Source organism: Balaenoptera musculus, chromosome 3, assembly GCF_009873245.2.
Source record: "Balaenoptera musculus isolate JJ_BM4_2016_0621 chromosome 3, mBalMus1.pri.v3, whole genome shotgun sequence".
Lineage (NCBI taxonomy): Eukaryota > Metazoa > Chordata > Mammalia > Artiodactyla > Balaenopteridae > Balaenoptera > Balaenoptera musculus.
The window spans coordinates 16285190-16307225 of NC_045787.1; the positions used below are offsets into that span (position 1 = coordinate 16285190).

Here is a 22036-nt window from a genome sequence, read left to right on the forward strand (position 1 = left end):
TCCACCTGGACTTTTGTTTGCCTTGTATTCCAGGCCACTGAGTTTGCATCTGCCTAGTGTAGAGTCTTTGTAAAGCAAATTATTAGTCTAGTTCACCTGTAACTCTCAAATGCTTACTCAACACCCATTTACCTTAAATTAAGATACACTGATAACTTTAAATTAAGATACAAGATATAACAGCCAGATGTTTAAACCAGAGTCAGTCAGTTATGGTAAAGCGTGGCTCTCTCAAGTGAAGAGAAAAAAAGTCAGAAGGAGAACTGTAAACAAAACAAAACAAAAACATCTTCAGAGAAACAATTAGACTACTGGGTCCGTTTGATGACTGATCTTTATAGAATTTGAACTGTATATAGATTTCATGGTGCATTTCATGGTGCTTCATGAACGCAAGTCCTCATAGCACATCATTTTTTTTTCCTCCATGCAGTTTGCAAAGTTTCCCACTATATATCTAGCCACTTGGTGAGTTATAATGCTTGTGGGAAAATTAAAGAATACTTTACTGCAAGCTACTCTTGTCATGGTGACACCAAATCATTCTGAAAGCAGCAATGTGTTTAGTGCAATATGAGTGCACAATAAAATATCTTTTAAACAAATCAGAGTGTGAGGTTCCGGGTGTGTACTGCCTCTGTTTCAAAACACTAAGAGCATCTCAACATGTGGCAGGATTGACAGTTGTCAGTCATTCTGCACAGACTGCTACAGACTGAAGACATGTAGATCCCATTGGATATAATGAGTTCATTCAATGAGTGTACGTTTATTCTGTGTCCTTGACAGGTAAAACAATTGCTTTTCCTATGAACTGATGCTTCAGCAACTATCATCAAACAAAATAAATTAGGAATACACTTTTCTATATTCATCACCATTACAATTTTCTGTTGATTTCTAAAAATCAGTTTTAATGGACTTGTCAATTTAAAAATCAGTTTATGGAGAGAAGGAGGGAGAGAAAGAATGGGAGATATTATTTGTACCAAGATCAAGCATTTATTGAGCCCCTACTGTGTAGAGTTTGGGTTTTTCACTCTATTATAATAAGGGTTATAATATTAGTATATACCTTTAAAATAGTGGTGGTAGAATCTATTTGAAAATAAGGTAGGTTGAAAATAAGGTTGGTGTTGTAAATTATAATAAAGTTTATATTCAGCTGAGTTCAACAGCACTTTTCTCATAATGAAATATGTGTATATGTATATTATGTGGAATAAGGGATAAAATGAATACAAAAGTACACTGTAATTTTGTAAAATGACTTGAAATTTAATTATACTTCATGGCTTAATAATGTGGACTTATCTATGATTTATAATTTTCTTTCAAACATATTTTCTTCATGGAGCAAAAGCCACATAAAAGAACCAGGTCACATAATCTTATCCTTAGAATTGATATTTTAAAGTGGCTTTACCTAACGATGAATTAGTCCTGAATTTCTTTCACAATGGTCTTTTAACAATAGTAGTTTGACAGAGTATTTAAATTCGACTGATTTACTCATTCATTTAGTAATCACTTATCCAAGGCTGGGCAACGATCTGAATATTTAAGGTTACAAAGACAAATCAAGCATCATTCTTACTTAGAGAGACTCACAGTAGGGGAGATATGCACCTATGGAAATAAATATAGCATAAACGTTCATGGGAAAGTGCTATGTAACAGGAAACGAGGGTTAATTAACTCTCTGCTAATTCTGCAACAGAGTTCAGAGAAACTTGTAAGTGGGCTTTTAAACAAAGGAATGTGAGTGTGGAAAATTCTGGGCTGATTTAAAGATGTGCAAACTGTTATGTTTTCGGAACAGGCAGTATCCATTGTGTACTGAGTGTACTGAGAGCGATGCTGAGAGATAAGGCTGGGGACGGCCTTTCATACTGACTTGTGGAGAGCCTTTATTGACATCCCACGCTGTCTACTTCGTTACAGTTTTTAAACAGCATGTGTAAGAAGGACAGCTCCCCTACAGGACTTTTATGATAATTAATGGTTATTCTATAAAATGCCATCCACAGTTTCTGCCACATTAGAAATACTCATATATGTTTCTTTCCCTTTCTGAGGGTGTCATAAACACCATTTCATTCTGAGCTCACAGAACTGACACTCTCTCCCCTTGAATTGCCTGATAGTTTGTGCTGTGTATTCACAAGGTTCATATTCTACTTTGAGATCAGACTTTATTACATTAGCCGTACCCTGTGGTTGGATGGCGTGTTTGTGTGTGTGTGTGTGTATGTGAAAAGTGTTCATTCCTAACCTGCAGGATTTTTTTTTAATTTCAGTCACAAAGCGCACATTTTTGACTATTTTGCAAGAGTAGAATGCCCATATCAAAATGTATCATGAATATCTCCATGAATTCCTTAGTGATACATAACTACTTCAGCAAATGCAGGATATCATTCCTTAGTACCACCATCTCATTTTTAGTATTTAACTGTGATGCCAACTGAAATGGATATCTAACACAATGACAATTATCTACCAGGTTCAGGAGACCACAGATGGAGTGATTTCTTTAGTCTTGTGTATAAAAGGAAGACCATACAAAACAAAATATTCCCACTTAAGATAATAGTAACATGATATTATATGTTCAAGTATAGTTGACCCTTGAACAACATGGGGGTTAGGAGCGTCCAACCTCTATGCTGTCCAAAAATGCATATAACTTATAGTCGGCCCTTTGCATCCAGGTTCCTCAGTATCTGCAGATACAACCAACCACAGATCTGATCATGTAGTCCTGTAGTACTTACTACTGAGAAAAATCCATGTAAAAGTGGACCCTTGCAGCTCAAATCTGTGTTGTTCAAGGGTCAACTGTACTTCAATCTGTTTTACATAAATGAATAGTGATAAGTGCAAATCAGAAGAAACAGGTACGTACTTTGAGGAAACCGTGGGGGGTTGTCATTGACATCTGTCAGGGTGATGTTGACCGTGGTGGATCCCGACAGCCCTCCAACTTGCCCAGCCATGTCTTTGGCTTGAATGACCACTGAGTAATGTTCTCTGGCTTCTCTGTCCATATTATGTAAGGCAGTTCTAATAACTCCTGTAATACATATTTTAAACAAAACAGTATGGATTATACATTAAATGAGAAGCACCATAGGTATCTCTCTCTTTTTTCTTTTTTCTTTTAAGAAAAGTAGTTTTAACTGAAATGCTTTTGAGAGAACACCAGGCTTCTGAGACAAACAGTACCTTGACAATGTTATTAAAACTGTCTCATCGAAATATTTATTTATAACCACACATCCCAAACCAATCTATTAGAGGCAAATGAAGATACCCATCTCTTGGCGGTCCTTGGGGTCACTGGCCTCTAGAGTGCGGCCCTGCAGTCCCTGCTCTTTCCTTCTGCTGGTGGCCTGAATATTTCACAACTCATTCTCCTCACAAGTGTCAGCTGAGATGTTTTGAGCAGAGGTTAATTTTCCTCCTTACAGAACAATTTACATAGTTTTCTGACAGGGTTGTCAAAGTTTGATGATGAAAAACATTGGCGGAGTATAGACACTTGAACAAAGATTACAGGCAGGAGGCATTTTAACATTTATCAAGACTAAGAAACTGACTTTTTGTCAGGAAATAGCAACTACAATAAGAACTAGATCTAAGTACGCAAGCAAAATAAAGAAAGTGATGAGATTGGTTCTAAAACTTGCATGTAAAAGTCACATTCTTTGTCTTGTAGTACCAGAAAAGACATTTAATGCACTTTCTCATTAATTAATACTGGATTCAATAAAGAGATACAAAATGTTATATATCCATATGTAGTTATGTGTAGGTAAACACACACACGCACACATAAATTAGATAGCTTTGTCAATAAAGCCTTAAATTTAGAAACTGAAACACATTTTCTAGCAGGTCAAGCTTATGCAAGGACTATCAAATATGTCTTAAAATAAAAAATTGTCCTCATATACATGAGCCATATTAAACATAAGCATATAAATATATAAGCATACATGTGTTTATATTTATACTTTATATTCATATAAACATACAATATAAATATATTTGCTACTCCAAATATAGGTCACCATTTAACAACCACCTTTTTACTTTTATTCAAAATAGTTGGATCATGTCACTTTTGAGAAAGACACCAATGGCTTCAATCAAACTCACACTTAATTAGTTAGCAGCACAATTCATGGGACAGTGCCATTTATAATGACTGCCAACTATAGAGCTTGACAAACACTTTTGTAGACAATACGTTGATATAATGGGAGAAAATGGGTTTGTATATCCAAGTTGAAAAGATAGTCTTTTAAAAGTGGAAAGGATTAGTCAATCAGTTGTTTTGAATATAGAACACTTAACCACTTTTTTTTTTTCACTGAATTGATTGCATATGCAATGCTCTGAGAGGAGAGCCACAGGCCCCAGGAAAAGAGATCTCCCTACTTTCAAAACTTGTGAACATATAATTGAGGGAATTTAGGAGAATTTTCCTGAAGCTAAATAGGAATGAAAATTATTCTTATCAAAAGAAATTATAATAATATGATAATAAATGATTCATCTAATTCATGCATATGAAAAAGCCTCAAGCATCGTGATTAAATAGAACGTTTTATCACATATGATAATTATATAAGAAAAAATTAAATTGATGCAGAAAGGAACAAGTTAAGAATTTATGAAAACATTTAATGAAAGAATGTACACTCTCTGATATTTGAGGGGAAAAAAAGATGCCATTCTAAAAAGAATACACTAGAAATGGGACTTGCCTCTGATGTGTAGAAGTATGAGATTACTGTCCAGGATGTTTTACAATGAAATCATTACAGTGATATTTGCAGAATATACATATGTGAAAATAAAATCTGTCATTAAAAAAGTGAATGATAGATATTTTTATGCAATTTGAATGTTATTCATTTCAGAGGATCAGAGAAGAGGAATTAGCACAATCCCTGTTTTACAGCATGGACTTTAATAATTTCATTGCAATTGCCATTATCTCCCTTCTTTTATAATACTGCTACTCTGACATGAAATGGGAAGAAATTTGTCAGCTAACTTTGCTTATGGAAAGAAAAGAGCATATCCAGAATTGACACATCTTTCTCAGAAACGAATGTTTAAGGGTTCATTTAAACTCTTGGTTCTCTTGAGAATGGTTCAGTTGCATGTGCTTAGCTATGACCTCCCCTGAGGGCACATAGGTAACTGGGGAATGTTCAGGCAAATTGCCATAGCAACATGATCCCTGTATACAATAATCTTATTCAAACATGTGGCCCAGATGCTTGTAAGCAGGGTAGTCTAGAACACAGCTGATGCACAGTAACACATTTTTTCCTTTTAAGTAGACTTTATTTTCTACAGCAGTTTTAGGTCCATAGTAAAATTAAGAAAGTAGACAGTTACCATGTACCCTTTTCCTGCTGGCACACACAGCCTCCCCAGCTAGCACCATTCTGTATTAAAATGATGCATTTGTTACAGGTGAAGAGCCTACGTTGACACGTTATCACTCAAAGTACGTAATTTACGTTAGGGATCACTCGGTGTTGTACATTCTATGGGTTTGGACACATGTATAATGATATGTATCGATCATTGTAGTATTGCACAGAATAATTTAACTGCCCTAAAAATCCTCTCTGTTCCACCTATTCACCCTCCCTCCCCTCAACCTTGGCAACCACTGATCTTTTTACTGTTTCCACATTTTGCCTTTTCCAAAAAGTCATATAACTGGATTCATACAGTGTGCAATTTTTTTCAGATTGGCTTCTTCAATTAGTAAAAGGCATTTAAGGATCCCCCACATCTTACCATGGCTTGATAGCTCATTTCTTTTTAGTGCTGAATAATATTCCTCTATTTGGATGTGCCACTGTTTATTCATTCACCTACTGAAGGACATCTTGGTTGCTTTCAAGGTTTGGTGACTATGAATAAAACTGCTATAAACATCTGTGTGCAGGTTTTTGTGTGGACATAAGTTTTCAACTCCTTGAAGTAAATATCAAGGAGTGTGATTGCTGGATCTTATGTTAGGAGTCTGTTTAGTTTTGTAAGAAACTGCCAAATTGTCTTCCAAAGTGGCTGTACCATTTTGCATCCCCACCAACAATGAATGAATTTCTTTTGCTTCACATTTTTGCCAGGTTTTGGTGTTGTCAGTGTTCAGACTATCACCATTGTATTAGGTGTGTAATGGTATCTCACTGATGTTTTAATTTGCATTTCCTTAATGGCACATAATGATGAAAATTGTTTCATATGTTTATGTCCATATGTATGTCTTCTTTGGTGAGATGTCTGTTAAGGTCTTTTGTCCATTTTTTAAAATCAGGTTATTTGTTTTCTTATTGTTGAGTTTAAGAGTTATTTGTATATTTTAGATAACAGTCCCCTATTAATAAGTCTTTTGCAAATATTGTCTCTCAGGCTATTACTTGTCTTCTCATTCTCTTGACAGTGTCTTTCACAGTTTAGAAGTTTTTAATTACTTGGAAATCCATATTATAAATTATTTCTTTCATCACTCACAACTTTGGTGTTATACCTAAAGTCACAGCCTAAGATACCTAAGATACCTAATGTCATCTAGATTTTCTTCTATGTTACCTTCTAGGAATTTTATAGCTTTATATTTAGGTCTGTGATCCATTTTGAGTTACTTTTACGTAAGAGTGTAATATCTGTGTCATTTTTTTGGCATGTGGTTTTCAATTTGTTCCAGCACCATTTGTGGAAATAACAAATGTTTCTCCATTGTATTATATTTACTTCTTCGTCAAAGGTCAGTTGACTACATGCATGAGAAACAATTGCTGGGCTCTCTAATCTGTTCCATTGGTATATTTGTCTATTCTTTCATAAATACTACACTGCCTTGATTACTATAGCTTTATAGTAAATCTTGAAGTAGGGTACTGTCAGTCTTCCTAATTTGTTCTTCTCCTTTATATTGTGTTGGCTATTCTGGGTCTTTTGCCTCTACATACAAACTTTAAAACAACTTTTTCAATGCCTACAAAATAACCTTTGGGGATTTTGATTGGTATTCCATTGATAAAGTTGAGAAGAACTGACAATATTGAGTTTTACCTATCCATGGACATAAAATATATCTCCATTTATTTAACAATATTTCTTATTTGTTTCTTTCATGAGAGTTTTGTAGTTTTCCTCATATCAATTTCATACCTTTTTTGTTAGATTATACTCAAGTATTTCTTTTAGGGGAAGCTAACCTAAATCATATTGTTTTTAAATCAAAGTCTACTTGTTCATTGCTGGCATATAGGAAAGAGATTGACTTTTATATATTAACCTTGTATCCTGAAACCTTGATCTCTCAAGACTGTATCCTTGAAAATAACTCCCACTGTGGGAAATGTGGGCAGAACGCACATTCCAAGGTCAGAGAAGGGGATGCAGAGCCTCTGATTGTCTGGGTCCAGCTTGCTGGTCAACTGGCATTCACATCCTCTGGATGACCTCCCCCAATATCCATAACAACTACGACAGGTGATTCCAGGGTAAGTGGGTCAAAACTATGTTTTGAAAAGCCACAATTAGAAAGACGAAGTTCTGTCCTTATGTATTCATACATTTCTTCACTTTTTATTGCCATCTTGTCATGTCAATAAAAGCATGTATGAGGATATACACACGCGCACAGACAACAAACAATATGCAATAGTAATATACATTTTTCAAAATTGTGAAGCCTTAACTCATGTACAAGACTAGGATAAACTATATTTACACAGTCCAAATAAGAATGATGTTTTGTTTTTTTGTTTGGCTTTTCTGCCATGTACCCATGGACCCAGTAGTTGTAATATAACTTATTTTTGCCTTCCAAATAAACATAATAAGGACTTACCACATGGCCTTTTTATTAAGTAAGTTTGTGAAGAAAACAACTCAGAGCAGCTAAATTAATCACCATAAATTATTGCATTGTTTGTTTGTTTAAAAACAAAGAAAACTCTCCTCTTTTCAGTAAATGCTAGGTAACTGGTAATGGCATATTCTGAATGTTTGATATCTTCACTAGCAATGTTTACTTCAAAAATTTTAACAGGAATTGTTCCTCTTATTCTCCTGTGATGCTGGGTTGAATCAACAGGATGCACTTACCCTTGTATCATTTTGTTTTGTTTCTTATTACTTTCCTTTTAAACAATTGTAGGTGCCCCACTGCCTGCAAATTACCTTCTGACTACTGCTTCCCAATCACGTTGCTGTGTAGGGGCCTGTAACTGGGAATGACTCTCTGCTCAATACAAGCTCATAACATTGAAATTCGTCTGTGGTCATAAACATTACTCAATGAACCTGACTCACTAACCCACTTTGTGTTTTTGTTTCCTGACTGATGATATTCATATAGAGCAATAGACCCTCCAAAAATTTTTCTTGTACTTTACCCACTAAAAAGTATTTAAGATGGAAATATACAAATCTAGTTGATTAGATAATACCACAGAAGACTTCAAAATAAAACCCCTAAAAGTTTGGAACAAATAAACAAGCATGACATTCAAATTCCTGCAAAAACCTTCAAGGTACATATATGAATTTATAAGAGGAACTGGTAAATTTTCTTCCAGGTTTTAACTACACATACTCATTTTGGCTCAACTGCTTGTTTTGCCTCTGAATTTGTTCAATCGTTCATTCATTCATTTAAAGTCTATTATGTCACATTGTAATGTCTATTAAAATGTATTGGAGCCCTAATGTTTCTCTAATGGGGCACAAGGGCCATTTAACAAAATCACATGAAGTGACAATTATCATGCAACTCCAAGGGCACTATTTTAGACCTACCGAATCAGAATCTGGGGAAGTGGGCCCGGCATCAATCAGTATTTGTGACAAGCCTCTTCTGTGATTCTCATGAGCAGTCCAATTTGAGATATCCACCTACAGTTGAGAACATATGATATCTGGCCTCAAGGTGCTCATATTTCATTGGAGGATCTGCTCATTTAAAATAATTAATATGAACACTGAGAGGTTTATAAATGTTTAGAAGTTTCAATTTCTACACAATGACACTTAATATCTTGGCAGTAATAATTCATCTTTCCAAGTACATAATTGTGATGATCTAGGTACCTGGGAGATTTTTTATGTTATATTTGTTTCAACATTTAGTATATTATATGCTACTTCTATTCAACTACACATTATGAATTCTCCCTACTAACTTTGTAAAGATAATGTGGCTTCCATAAATTCCTGTCTACACTGAAATAAAAAAACATTTAGACATTGAATCTATATGTATGTAACATTACCACAGTTTCAGAAACCTTTTTTCTTCATTTGTCACCAATCCAATGTATATTGAATGTGTCTCTGCTCTGTTTAAAATGTGGAATACAAAGACATATAGGATAGAGCTTATGACTTTAGAAGGTCATGATTAGAGTGTTTACAGACAGGGAAATGAATATGCAAATATGGAAAGTTAAGTAATACTGCAAATAGATTTTATTAAATGGAAGACAAAACACAGACTTTGAAGGTTTTAGTTATCGAAAGGATGAGCATGACCAAGGAGTACTTTATGGGACAATGACAAGTTTGTAGGATATGGAAAGATAGATGGAGAAGTAGAGAATCCATGGAAAGGGGATCTGACATGAACAAAGGTGTGGATATAGAATGTGCACGGCTGTATCGACAACATTGGCTTCATTGGAAAACAACTGTAGGAGAATAACAGAGATTAGGTACTCATTAATACTCTCAGAATATTTCTAGGTTTTGTTCCTCAAGTGACTGAAAGTTTGAATAGCTCCACTGATGCCCCCGTGGAAAGTCAAGACTGACTACACTTCACTACTGGTCAGTTGTTACAGGCTGTGGTTGGGCAGATGCATGATTATCTCTACGGATAAATTTAGCACATTTCAGACTCTAAAGCTTCAGTGGATAACTGATTAAACTTCAGAATTTTATTTATATTTTCACTCTACTATATATTTTATTTTTAAAGAAAAAATATAAGATATATGAAACACTGGCATCCCAGAATAAAAAAAAAAAATTTAACTTCAAGCTATGACTCATGGAATTAACAATCCTAAATTCATGAATGTAGACATTTTTATGATTTAGTAGGAAGATTCAATTTTTCCTCCTCTACATTTTTTTCTTCCTACCATTAAAATGGACGGTGAAGCGTTTTATTTCTGGTGAGCAGAAAAGGGTGGCGAGTTCACAGGTTTTGAGTATGGGCTGTGACCTAGGCACTCTCTTCAGGTATATAGCTCATATTTTTTCCTCATATTCTTCATGAGAGAGAAAGCTCAACGTTTAAATAACTCTCTCCAGATCAGAAATTTGCAGAAGCTGAAATATTAGCCAGGACTTCCTGACAGTAAAATCAGAATGCCACAGTGTCATTAGTTCAAGTAATGAAGTCCTTGACCTTGTAGGCCCTTAGGAGAGGCTTGTACTATTGTGAAAGAGAGAGACAGGGAGGGGTGTGTTTGTGGAGGGAGAGAGAGACGGAGGGAGGAGAAGAGGAGGTGGAAAGAGGAACAGTATCATAAAAAAATGGGCATTACCTTCTCTACGGATTTGGGGACATAGATCAGACAGATTCAAAGAGAATGTAGTTATGTTTATGCATCAATAAATATGCTTCTGACCTAGAAGATTTTATTTCAATATTTTTCTCCATTTTGCATTATGCTTACTGTTTATATCTGTTCTTAAGGTTTCAATGTGATCTACAACTTCCAAAGACCAGTCTTTCTAGTCAATATATTTAATAACCACACTGATAAAATCATAGGTTTGCCAGGGCATTTGTGAAGGCCAAATACTCTATAGACTTGCAGGCTTTCAGCTTAACTACTCTAGTCAGCAAGAATGTACTGAGACAGCACTGTGGGGAGAAAAATAAATAATAAACTTCAAAAAAGGCTTACGTGGGTGATGAAATTCCAGTGGTGCCGATGATGATGATGATGATGATGATGATAGAACTACTGACGGTTATTAAGTATTTGTTAAGCATAATGAGGAATATTTATGTTAAATCACTAAATCCTCACGCTAAGTCCTCACATCAACTGACTATGGATGCTATTCATATTATCCCCTTTTTTTATCAAAGAGGGATTCCAAGAACAGAAAGGTTAAGAAAAGTGCCCAAGGACAGATAGGTATCATATAGTCAGTATTTAATCCATACAATTAGAATTCACAGCCTGCTGTCACAATCACTACCTTCTGAGCTTCTGATTCCTTGTGAGTCAATCGAGGAAAATACTGCAAAAGAGCCTGAAGTAGATTTTGGGAGAATGTCTGCATCTTAGTAACGTGGTATCAGAAGAAATCTCTGTTTCTCTTGGCCAGTTTGGGTCCTAATAGCACTGGCATCAAAGTTCTGATTATAATCAAGGAGATTTCAGGAAAACGGTGGATACAATGGGTAACCAAATGATCTGACTCCAAAAGATGAGGTTTCAGCCTTTTGTTCAACAGGAGAAAGAGTGAGAAACTTAGAAACCTAAGATTCATCTTGCTGCAAGTGGCCATTAGCTGTTTATGGTCTTTTTGCAGGGTATCAAATACCAGTACCATTAACTGTGGCTGGCCTATGATTGCTTTGACCAATACAGTGCAGTGGAAGTGATAGTATGGCGATTTCTGCCCTGGACTTAAGAGGATTGGAAGCTTCTACCTTGGTATGTATGAACTCTGAGCCTTCAGATAAGTAGTCTAACTACCCTGCTAGAGACCACATAGAGAGGCCGTGAGATGGAAAGGGCTAGGGATGCATCTGAGCCCAGTTCCCCAGCTCTTCCCACTGAAGCACTAGGCATATGAGTGAACTCATCTTTGAATGAGTGCAGGTGCCAGCTGAATGCTACAAAGTAACACAGTCAGTGTCGCATGGATCAAGAAATTCCCCAGATAACTCCTGCTCAACTTCTTTACTTCCAAAATCACTGTTGTTTTGAAAGCTCTGAGTTGGGGTAGTTTGCAATGGCATTCAAATTTGGAATACACACACAGACACACACATAGAAATTTGCAAACATACATATATACATATACCTATGCATACACATACACACATATATACACACATATACATACATACACACATATGTACAAACACACACACATATATTCCTCACAGGGAAATAAATGATGGTTGGCTTTCTAGATCTACCCTTAACACCATTAAACCAAGACTAGGTATTCCCTAAATACTATATTCTCTTCTCTCTCCCTTACCTTCTCCCTTTCTCTCTCCTTCCTTCCCCTCCTTCTCTTCCTCCCACCCCACCCTCCTCTCCAGAGCTGGAGTGCATGTACACGTACTATACAGAAAAGCCTATGTCTAAAGTACTACAGTTATGGTACATGTATACGTATTTCATGAGTTCAGGTAAACACAGTATTTGGAAGATAAAGAGAAGAGGGAAAATAAAATTGACCTTCATATAACTGATGTGTAATGAACACAGGGAATAAAACTTCCTGTAAACACTGAAATTATTAAGATTATTATCATCTGGTAATTTGTACTCTGTGGGGGTAATAAAATTATATGCGATATTTTTAATAAAGAGAATTATATATAAATGTAATTTCAAATTTTTATAATATCAGATAAAATATTTTATTACAAGATACTGAATCCAGATATACTCTAACTTAAATATAAATGTATTGTCTTGGAAAATAGTAATGAAATAATAAGAAAGAAATTTAGAAATCTAGAAGTAGTCAAGTATAATTCTCCCAAAATAGCTTATTCATGTGGTTTATTAAAAATTTAGGGGCTAAAAATACAAACACAAAAAAGGAATACTAAGTTTACTATGTAGATATTCCTTGTTTAAATATTGATATATTTTTCTATTACTATGTTTATTTTATTCTACAATTTATTTTTTTCATATGATGGTTAAAATGAATTTTAAAAGGTAAAATGCTTTATAAAGGATATTTTGGGTCACAGATGCTATTTAAGAAATGGTACTTAATATGATTATATCAAAAAATTTTGGAATATTTGTTTTTGAGACAACTATATTTAAAGGCATTTAATTAAGGAAAATACTAAAACATTGCTTTATAAAATATACATATACAAATGACCAACCTAAATGTCCATCGACAGATGAATGGATAAAGAAGATGTGGTACATATATACAATGGAATATTACTCAGCCATAAAAAGGAACGAAACTGAGTTATTTGTAGTGAGGTGGATGGACCTAGAGTCTGTCATACAGAATTAAGTAAGTCAGAAAGAGAAAAACAAATACCGTATGCTAACTCATATATATGAAAACTAAAAACGTGGTACTGATGAACCTAGTGGCAGGGCAGGAATAAAGACGCAGATGTAGAGAACAGACTTGAGGACACAGAGGGGGAAGGGGAAGCTGTGATGAAGTGAGACACTGACATATATACACTACCAAATGTAAAATAGATAGCTAGTGGGAAGCTGCTGCATAGCACAGGGAGATCAGCTCGGTGCTCTGTGACCACCTAGAGGGGTGGGATAGGGAGGGTGGGAGGGAGGCTCAGGAGAGAGGGGATATAGGGATATATGTATACATATGGCTGATTCACTTTGTTGTACAGCAGAAACAGATACAACATTATGAAGCAATTATACTCCAGTAAAGATGTGGGAAAAAAAAAGAATTTGGACAGCTGGTTAGTAAATATAGCCATTGTTAATAATTAAATTATATAAATTTACAATTCAACATCATATCTTTAAAAGTATCTGAAAACATCTCTTTCTAAGTGAATTACTATATTTTACTATTATATATACTCTTGTTATTTGTTTATTTTATCTGTGTGGTAGAAATACTACAGAATTATGTACTACTGCTCATCCTTTGCCAACTATATGTTCAGTGGTGTCATCTTAGTAACTTGAAAATCATGGGCAGTGGAAATATTTTTATTATGAAAGTCAGCAAATGCTGACTAAATCAAGGCTTAATCTATTTAGTTAGTGATTGTCTGGACTTGCAAAAGTAAAGGAGAAAGCATAAATAAAGCATATTAAACTCGTGTGTAGCTATTACATGCAAATAACACAAAAATTTGAAGAAATACTATTCTAACTAATGAAAGCTATTGTTCAACTTAGCAGAAAAAAAAGTGGCTTATTTAATTGATGAAAAACTGAAGTTTTTACAAACATCTTTTATCTACAGGCTAATGTAAACAAAAGTATCAACCAACACCCAAGCTGGAACTAAACTCATTTGTCAATGACCTGAGCAACTTCTTTGCTGAATCAGATAGTAATCAGGCATTTATTTGCAGTAGGATTTAGTCAATATTCATTGGATTGCAACAATAGGTTGTATGTGGATGCAATCGTTTGGCAAAAAATCAATGCAAGCATTCTGTAAGAATCAATAGGCTATGTGGAATTTATAATAAGGAGTAATGTATGCATTATAATTGTTTGTAAATGGGGTGATACGTATCTTTTTTTAATCAGTGAAATTTGCTTATTTACATGCTTACATATTTTTGGTTGTTAAATATTTACTAGCACACCACTGACGACTAGCGTTAAATAGACTTGACAGAGTTCCAGGCAAAGAGTCACAAGTGCAAATGTTCTAATGTGGCTGCTTTCTGGCTTGTTGGAGGGAAACCTCTGAGGCCAGCATCTCTAAAGCAAAAAGAACAAGAAGAAGAGGAGATGAGATCAGAATGACATTATAGGCCAGATCATTTACAGGCACGTGCATTATTGTAGTGCTTTTGACTTCAGCCATAAAAGAGATGAGAAGACATGGGCAGGTTTTGAGCAAAGGGGTGATGTGATCTGACATATTTTCACATGGCTGTCCAGTGGTTAGGACTCCACATTCTCATTGCCAAGGGCCTGGGTTCAATCCCTGGTCAGGAAACTAAGATCCCAAAAGCTGCGTGCCGTGGCTGAAAAACAAAAAACATGTGCTTTGGCTGCTGTGTTGGGAATAGACTAGGTGGAACAGGGTGGAATTAAGGAGATAGGTGAAGAGATAATTACAATAAAGTTTGTTAAAACAGAAGTGAGGAGATGTCTTGAAGGTAATGTTTGCTGATGAAATAGATGTGTTGTATCAAAGAAAAATAGAAACAGAGTGTGATCCAAGGTTTTTGGATGGAGACATAGAAAACTTAGAAAAACTGTTTCTGGGGAGGTGGGTGGAGTTTCAGAAAGTGGTTTTGGACATACTCTGTCATATGTGTCTTCAACCCCCAGGGCAGAGATGTTCAGTTGGCATACAGTATGCTGGTGTTTAGAGAAGCAGTTCAGACTCTCATTATAATGTGGTCAACATAAAAAGAATATCTTAGTATCTCATTAAGACTGATGAGATTAGCAAAGGAATGAGTGTATAAAAGAGGCTCAAATACTGAACACTGCCACATGCCAGTGAGTTTAGGAGAAAAGGTAGAAGCAACACATAAGCAACGATACTTGAGACAGGGAGAAAACCAAGAGGGTGTGGCATCCTGGAAAAAGTATTTCAAAGAAGAGAAATGAATCCAGCGTGACAAATGCTGTTGCTAAGTCAAGTACGATGTCAGGGACATCATAACAGGCAATGTGGCGGCCAGATCGAAACTTAACAGTAGATATGAAATGAAGAAAAGGATATGTGAGGCATTTTGAAGGACATTTTTAAGGACAAGATGACTGATTGGAAGTAGGGTGTGAGGGAAAGGAAGTGATTCAGATGACACTCGGGCAGGCATTTGGCTTAAGAACTTGGTCAGCGGGGAATCCGTCTACAAGATTAAGAGTATAAAACAAAGATCAGTGAAGAGAGTGTTAATTCACAGCTCTATTGACTTTTATGTGCTTAAGAACTATCTATGTGAAAAAGACTGATGAGTAGTTGAACACATGGCGTTTGTAGAAAGGTCTGGGTTAGTGAGTCAGGATAATAATGATACTTATAAAGAGACGGATGGATATAAACTCACTCTTGCCCAACATAATGAAGAGAGTGCCACTTATTATAATTAATGACCTAAATTGCTCTCTATTGAATCTTTATTCCTTGTATCATGTCCTAAAAAATTACCAATCAGGACAGAAAAGATTTACTTAAAAAAAAAAGGCAAATGAATTCAAATCAATGTATCTGATCTTAGTGAATGTCAAACAATAAATGACTATTTTGACTGAAAATATCATTACTTTGTTCCTTCTATAAAATGACTACTGGATGGACAGAATTACCCAAATTAGTCCTTTATGCTTTAGCAAGGTATAATTCAAGTGTAGTCAGAAAGTACTATAACAGCTTGACTACACTGAACTTTCCTCAACCGAATTTGAAGGATTTTTCTTGCACAATATAAAGATCATTCAGAGATACTTAGAAAAGTACACAACGTGACCCCAAAGGTGGAAGAAAAATGATATGTAGAAAAAAATAATTTAAGAAGTGGGGAGTAGATTTTTTTTTTCAGTCACTAATTTGAACTGTCTATCCATAGCCTCCTTCTGCCACTTATTAATTAGTTATCAGTGTGGCCCTTCCTTTGCCAAGCTATGTCCTACAAGATATCTGGCAACTAGAACTAATATAATATATAAAACCTGCCCTGTTGTAGCTTTATATTTTTAATGTCATTTCTAAATTCCCTAAAGTAGCGTATAGGCTTAGTGTGGATCCATTGTTTCTTGTTTTTTTGTTTTGTGCGTATGTATGTGTTTTGCCTTTGTTTTGTAGCTAAAAATGTTTGTGTCTTGTGCGTTGGACAAGGATTCTACAGTTTGGAAGTGGCTGCTTTCTAATTTTCGTATCAAGATCTTTTTTTCACTGAATCACTTGCCATTCAATATATTTTCATTTTGTCTCTTAGTAGGAAGACCAGGCAGAAAAAGAACCAGGCAAAGAAAGAACCTAAGGCAGCCTAAGAAGTAAGTAGAACAAATATTGTATTAATCAATGTAATATATTACAGACTGAATATAACAATCTGTTTCGCTGGAAATATTTGAGAATTCTTCATATAGAGTTATTTAGAATTTGAAGAATGAGTTATATTAGAGAACAAGAAAATAATCAGACAAGACTATGGAACAAGGATTGAAGCAGGAAGAGAATTAACATGGCAAATAATGGCTGAGGAAGAAAGGCTAAATGAGGCATTAATTTAGTTATTTACAGACTTTTTCTATTAAAATAAACCCAGAAATCATATCGCTTTTGTTGATTTAGCACTTTTCACTGCTTATTTTAACGTTGTTCACTCTTAGGGTTCCAGAGAACCTATAGATGTCTCTCCAGTGCCTCAAGCACCATTTATCAAAGTTACTGCATGAGTTCACCAAGCAAGGGTTTATACATCTTGCTTTGCAGTATTTCCCTTTCAGAAATAATTCTAAAAGGAATTAACTAAACAGAGAGCACCAAATGTGAGTAAAGGTAAGTCATAAGGCTGAGATATTTCATGCATATGGGCAATTGAGAAGGTGTATTAAGTAGGAATTTTGACACATTTTGACATTAGCTCAGAAGCAGTAGCATAATATATATATAAGCATAACTCTTTCCAATTTTACTCCTTCATTATGTCATTTGAGATCCAAACTGATTCTCAGTTTGTCAATTTTTGCTTCGCTTTGTAACAGAATTTTTTTACTCAAGCCCTTGATTTAAAAATATATTTTTACTTCTTAATCTCTCCTTGTAGGAACTTTGGCAAGGTCACTGGACCAGCCATTTCTCAAACTCTGGGGCTATTTTCAAGTTGTAGACTGGGTCAAGAGACTTTGCTATATACCACAAAAATATTCAGAGCTTTGTTGAAGGGCTTATGAGCTGTCTTAAGAAATGTACTCACATTTTATTCACAAAAATTGAAGATAATATTGTCTTTTTGAAATACAGAAGAAGTATAACTAACCAGCATCCAATACTACATTTAAAGTCATTCAGAGTTAAGTACTGCAGGCTATTAATATCATTAAAATTTATATTTATAATGGACTATTTTAAAAAATCTCTTATTCAGCTAAGAAAATAACAAAACCTTATCATTTGTGACAACATGAATGGACTTTGAGAGCATTATGCTAAGTGAGGTAAGTCAGACAGAAAAAGACAAATACTGTATGATCTCATTTATATGTGGAACCTAAAGCAAACAAACAAAAACCCCAAAACCTCATAGACACAGAAAATAGGAGGCAGGGTGTGGGTGGAGGGTAGGCAAAATGGGTGAAGGGGGTCAAAAGGTACAAACTTCCAGTTATAAAATAAATAAGTCATGGGGATGTAATGTACAACATGGTAACTATAGTTAATAATACGGTATTGCATACTTGAAAGTTCTAAGAGAGTAGAGAAATGTATCATCATAAGAAAAAAAGCTGTAACTATGTATGGTGACAGATGTTAGCTAGACTTATTGAGGTGATCATTTTGCAATATATAATACAAATATTGAATCATGTTGTACACCTGAAACCAATATAGTGTTATACGTCAATTATATCTCAGTACAAAATAAAAATATCTCTTATTCTACATGAATATTTTGAGGGATTTACTGTATCTTTTTTTTTCTTTTTAACTTCACTTTTTGGTCATTAATTGCATGTTTTAACCATTAGAATTTTCCCTTAGCTACATGGGTAGACTATTTGCAAAAATGACATATTTTGGCAATATGATATGGTTGAAGGCCTCGGGGTTTACAGCCAGTTGCCTACACTCAAATCTCAGTTCCACCATCATCTTGTCTAACTTTCCTCAACTGTACATGGAAACACCAATACTACATATGTTACTTGATTAATGTGAAACTACATTAGTAAATTCATGAAAACATTTAGAAACGTGCATATCACATATCAAACGATTAATATAGTTATCATCTACTTTGCAGGCATTTGTTTTTCTGTTTTATTCAAAATGGGTATAGATATTTTTTCCAAACCGAATATGCAAGTCAAAAACCTCACAATTCCTGAACTGTTCTCTGATTTTTCTTTTCCCCTAGTGAATTTAGAATGGTGAGCTATTTGTTTTGTTTGCCTAGGCATTGGCAATATCTCAATGTGTAGTTCTAGAGGTTTGCATGTTTTTGTTTGCAATTCCAATTAGAAATGCATCTTATAACCATGTTTTCGACAGGTTGACTACATCGAACTTCTCTTATCCGAATGTAGAGTTACTTTCCCTTCATTCTTTCTGATTTTCTTCCTGCTGCTTCTAAAGCCTATTTGTTACTCCCAAATCCAGGGCTATCCCTTTCTTTAGAGTTTCCTGCAATCCCAATTATATTAGCAAGTCTTTACTATATACTGTCATGATGGTCATTATCTCTCGGTATGTGTATATATATATGTAATTATGAAAATTTTCCATGTGCCAAGAATATGCTAAATATGATTTTGCAGCTAGTTCACTTAATCATCTTGAGATCCCAGTTCCTATTTATCAAAACTTAAGCTTATAGTAACTGCTTTCCATCTTTTCTCTTTAATTGGGGCACCATCATTTAGGTGAAGAAGATGAACTCTACTGTCTGTGTCCCTCCCTCCTTGTGCTCTGCAGGTGCAAGCCTTCCATTGAAGCGTCGCACCCATGCTTTTGCATGCATTCTCCAGTTGCCTGCTGTGGCTCCCTGCTTCCCCACAGGCTGCAAAGCTTGCTCTGACTGCTGGAACCCTCTCAGTCGAGAACACCGTGTGATGTTGTAAGTGGTGCCCTAGGCGGTGTATTCATCTACACTGCACAATTGCTTACCTAGCGCCTCACTGCAAATAAAGACAATCATAAAATTTCTGTATATCTGGGCCCCTGTAATGTCTCTTTTCCCTACAGTAGATTTACTATATATTGTCTTCAGATTTTACTTCGCAAACCTGCCATTAAACAGAATTAATAATGAAACAAAGACATCAGCCTAATCTCCATATGTCAATAGATATTCAACACAGCCTATTTCCTCCAATTGCATTTCACATGTTAAAAGAACCAAATTCTAACAAATTGGAAATCACCAAAATAATTCAGTTAATTCACTTAATGAAGTAAATAGTTCAGTGAGAGTTGATTGTGTTATCATATATTAAGTGCTCAGAATACAAAGGGGTACAGAAAACAATCCCCAAACACGTGTGCTTACAGATTAAAGACAATGACCTTTTTACTAACATTGTATGACCAAGTTAGTTCAACCAGGATTATTTCAAACATTATAAAAAATTTATTTAGAGAATGAGGCATTGAGGTGTGGGATTCCTCCTAATTAATATTTAAATTATTTTCTGGCTACCAAAATATGTAGGCCGTGGTTAGAAATGAGTGAGAAGATCTCGGGTGCAATTATACTGCTCCAGTAACTTCTAACTTGTTAGAAGTTTAGAAACAACAGTCAAATGCAAGACAAATTCTTTTTCCCTGAAGTATGCTTGTAATAGCATATGGGAATTTACGCTAAAGGAAAAATTCTATTCTTCTCTCATCTAATGTCATATTAAGCTATTTCTGCAGAACTATTTTTATAATGTGTGAAAGAAAAAAGCTGTAAATAACTATATTTTGATACATAACAATACTGTTATTTAATCGAGCAAGATGATGTTTTCCTCCACACTAGAAATCTAGACGATATTGAAAACAGTGTATGGATTAAGAACATGGGCTCTGCAGACAGGCTGATGGAATTCAAATTCTATTCTCACTGATTAACAGTGTGGCCTTAAGAAAATTACTTCTCTGTGACTCAGTTTCCTCCTTTAGAAAATGTGGATCATGGGTTCTCATCTTGTCATAAGGCTACTATAATGATTAAATAAAATAGCATGTGCACAGCACAGAAAAGTGCCCAGAAAAGCACGAGCAAAATCATAAGCAAAATTGAACATTGTTCTTATTATTTTTATATAGTGTCACGTGTCAGGAAGGTCAGATAATTTTCTCCCAAAGAATATGCTTAGGTGAACACTGTTCTCACAATTTTTATATAGTATTTCAACCTTTACTGAGTTTTGTAACATAAACAATCTAATTTTCAACTCCATATGGCCCAGTGACTTGACAGGAAAACATATTTTTCCATTATTCTTAATTCATTGATGAAGAGAAAGACACAAAATATTGCATGACTCATCTGGATTAGCTGATAAGTGTTTACTGATTTTCTACTGATCATTGATGACAGATTTGTTTTTCCAGAGCAAATGAATGAATGTAGGATGTTCCTTACATAAATTAGTAGGCAAATTTTTTGACATAAGTATATATTTGATAATTTTACTGATGCTTGATCATTAGGTGATTTTGATCATTATGTAATTCTTAAATTATATAAAACCAAAATTTACATAGGCAAATACATATGGGAACTCCAAATGTTGTCTTCTCTTGGTTTAATTCTCACGCCAAAGATGTTGCTATTGTGATATTTTTTTGGAACCACTCCTGGAAGACCAGAAGAAATGAGAAGTGATTGCTTTGTAAACCCTTAATAATAAAGTCCTTCATCTTCGGAAGTTGCATCTGATGGTTGGAAATACATGTAGCAACTTAAAGCTAAATCTAATTAATAAGAAATTAAAGAAAATGATTATGACGTGTTTGAACCCAAAAAAAAAGTATAAATTCTTAGAAAGCAGACTTTATGTATTTATATGTATGCATATATGTATTTATCTATCTAAATTCTATTTTACTTTTGCACTACAAACTGTCTCTGAATATGATTTTGAAAGGGAAGTTCAAAGGTATGTTTAACAAGCTTGACATGGTGTATAGAATATAATTCTTCAAAGAAATTGCCAAGAGTTACAATCATTTTTATGTGCTTTGGCAGAGGAAAAATAGGCATTCCCATTAATTTTTAGTCAAAACTGTATATTTATTACAGGTGATGGCAGCAAGAGAAAGTTTCCTAAAAGTAAAGTGGGATTTTTCTCTTAGTAAAGTGCCAATGAATTGTGAAATATTACCCGTAAAACCACTATTTACTGAAATAGGCTTGGCT

General features: G+C 34.8%; 1 protein-coding gene across 4 annotated transcripts in view; it reads right to left on the reverse strand.

Annotated features, from left to right (window-relative positions):
* Positions 1-22036, reverse strand: part of CDH18 (cadherin 18) — a 588690-nt gene that overhangs the window by 123868 nt on the left and 442786 nt on the right. For all 4 annotated transcript variants that reach the window (XM_036849393.1, XM_036849392.1, XM_036849395.1 and 1 more), the window contains exon 5: positions 2909-3076. In XM_036849393.1, the coding sequence (XP_036705288.1) occupies positions 2909-3076 (168 nt within the window). The remainder of the gene's footprint in view (positions 1-2908; positions 3077-22036) is intronic.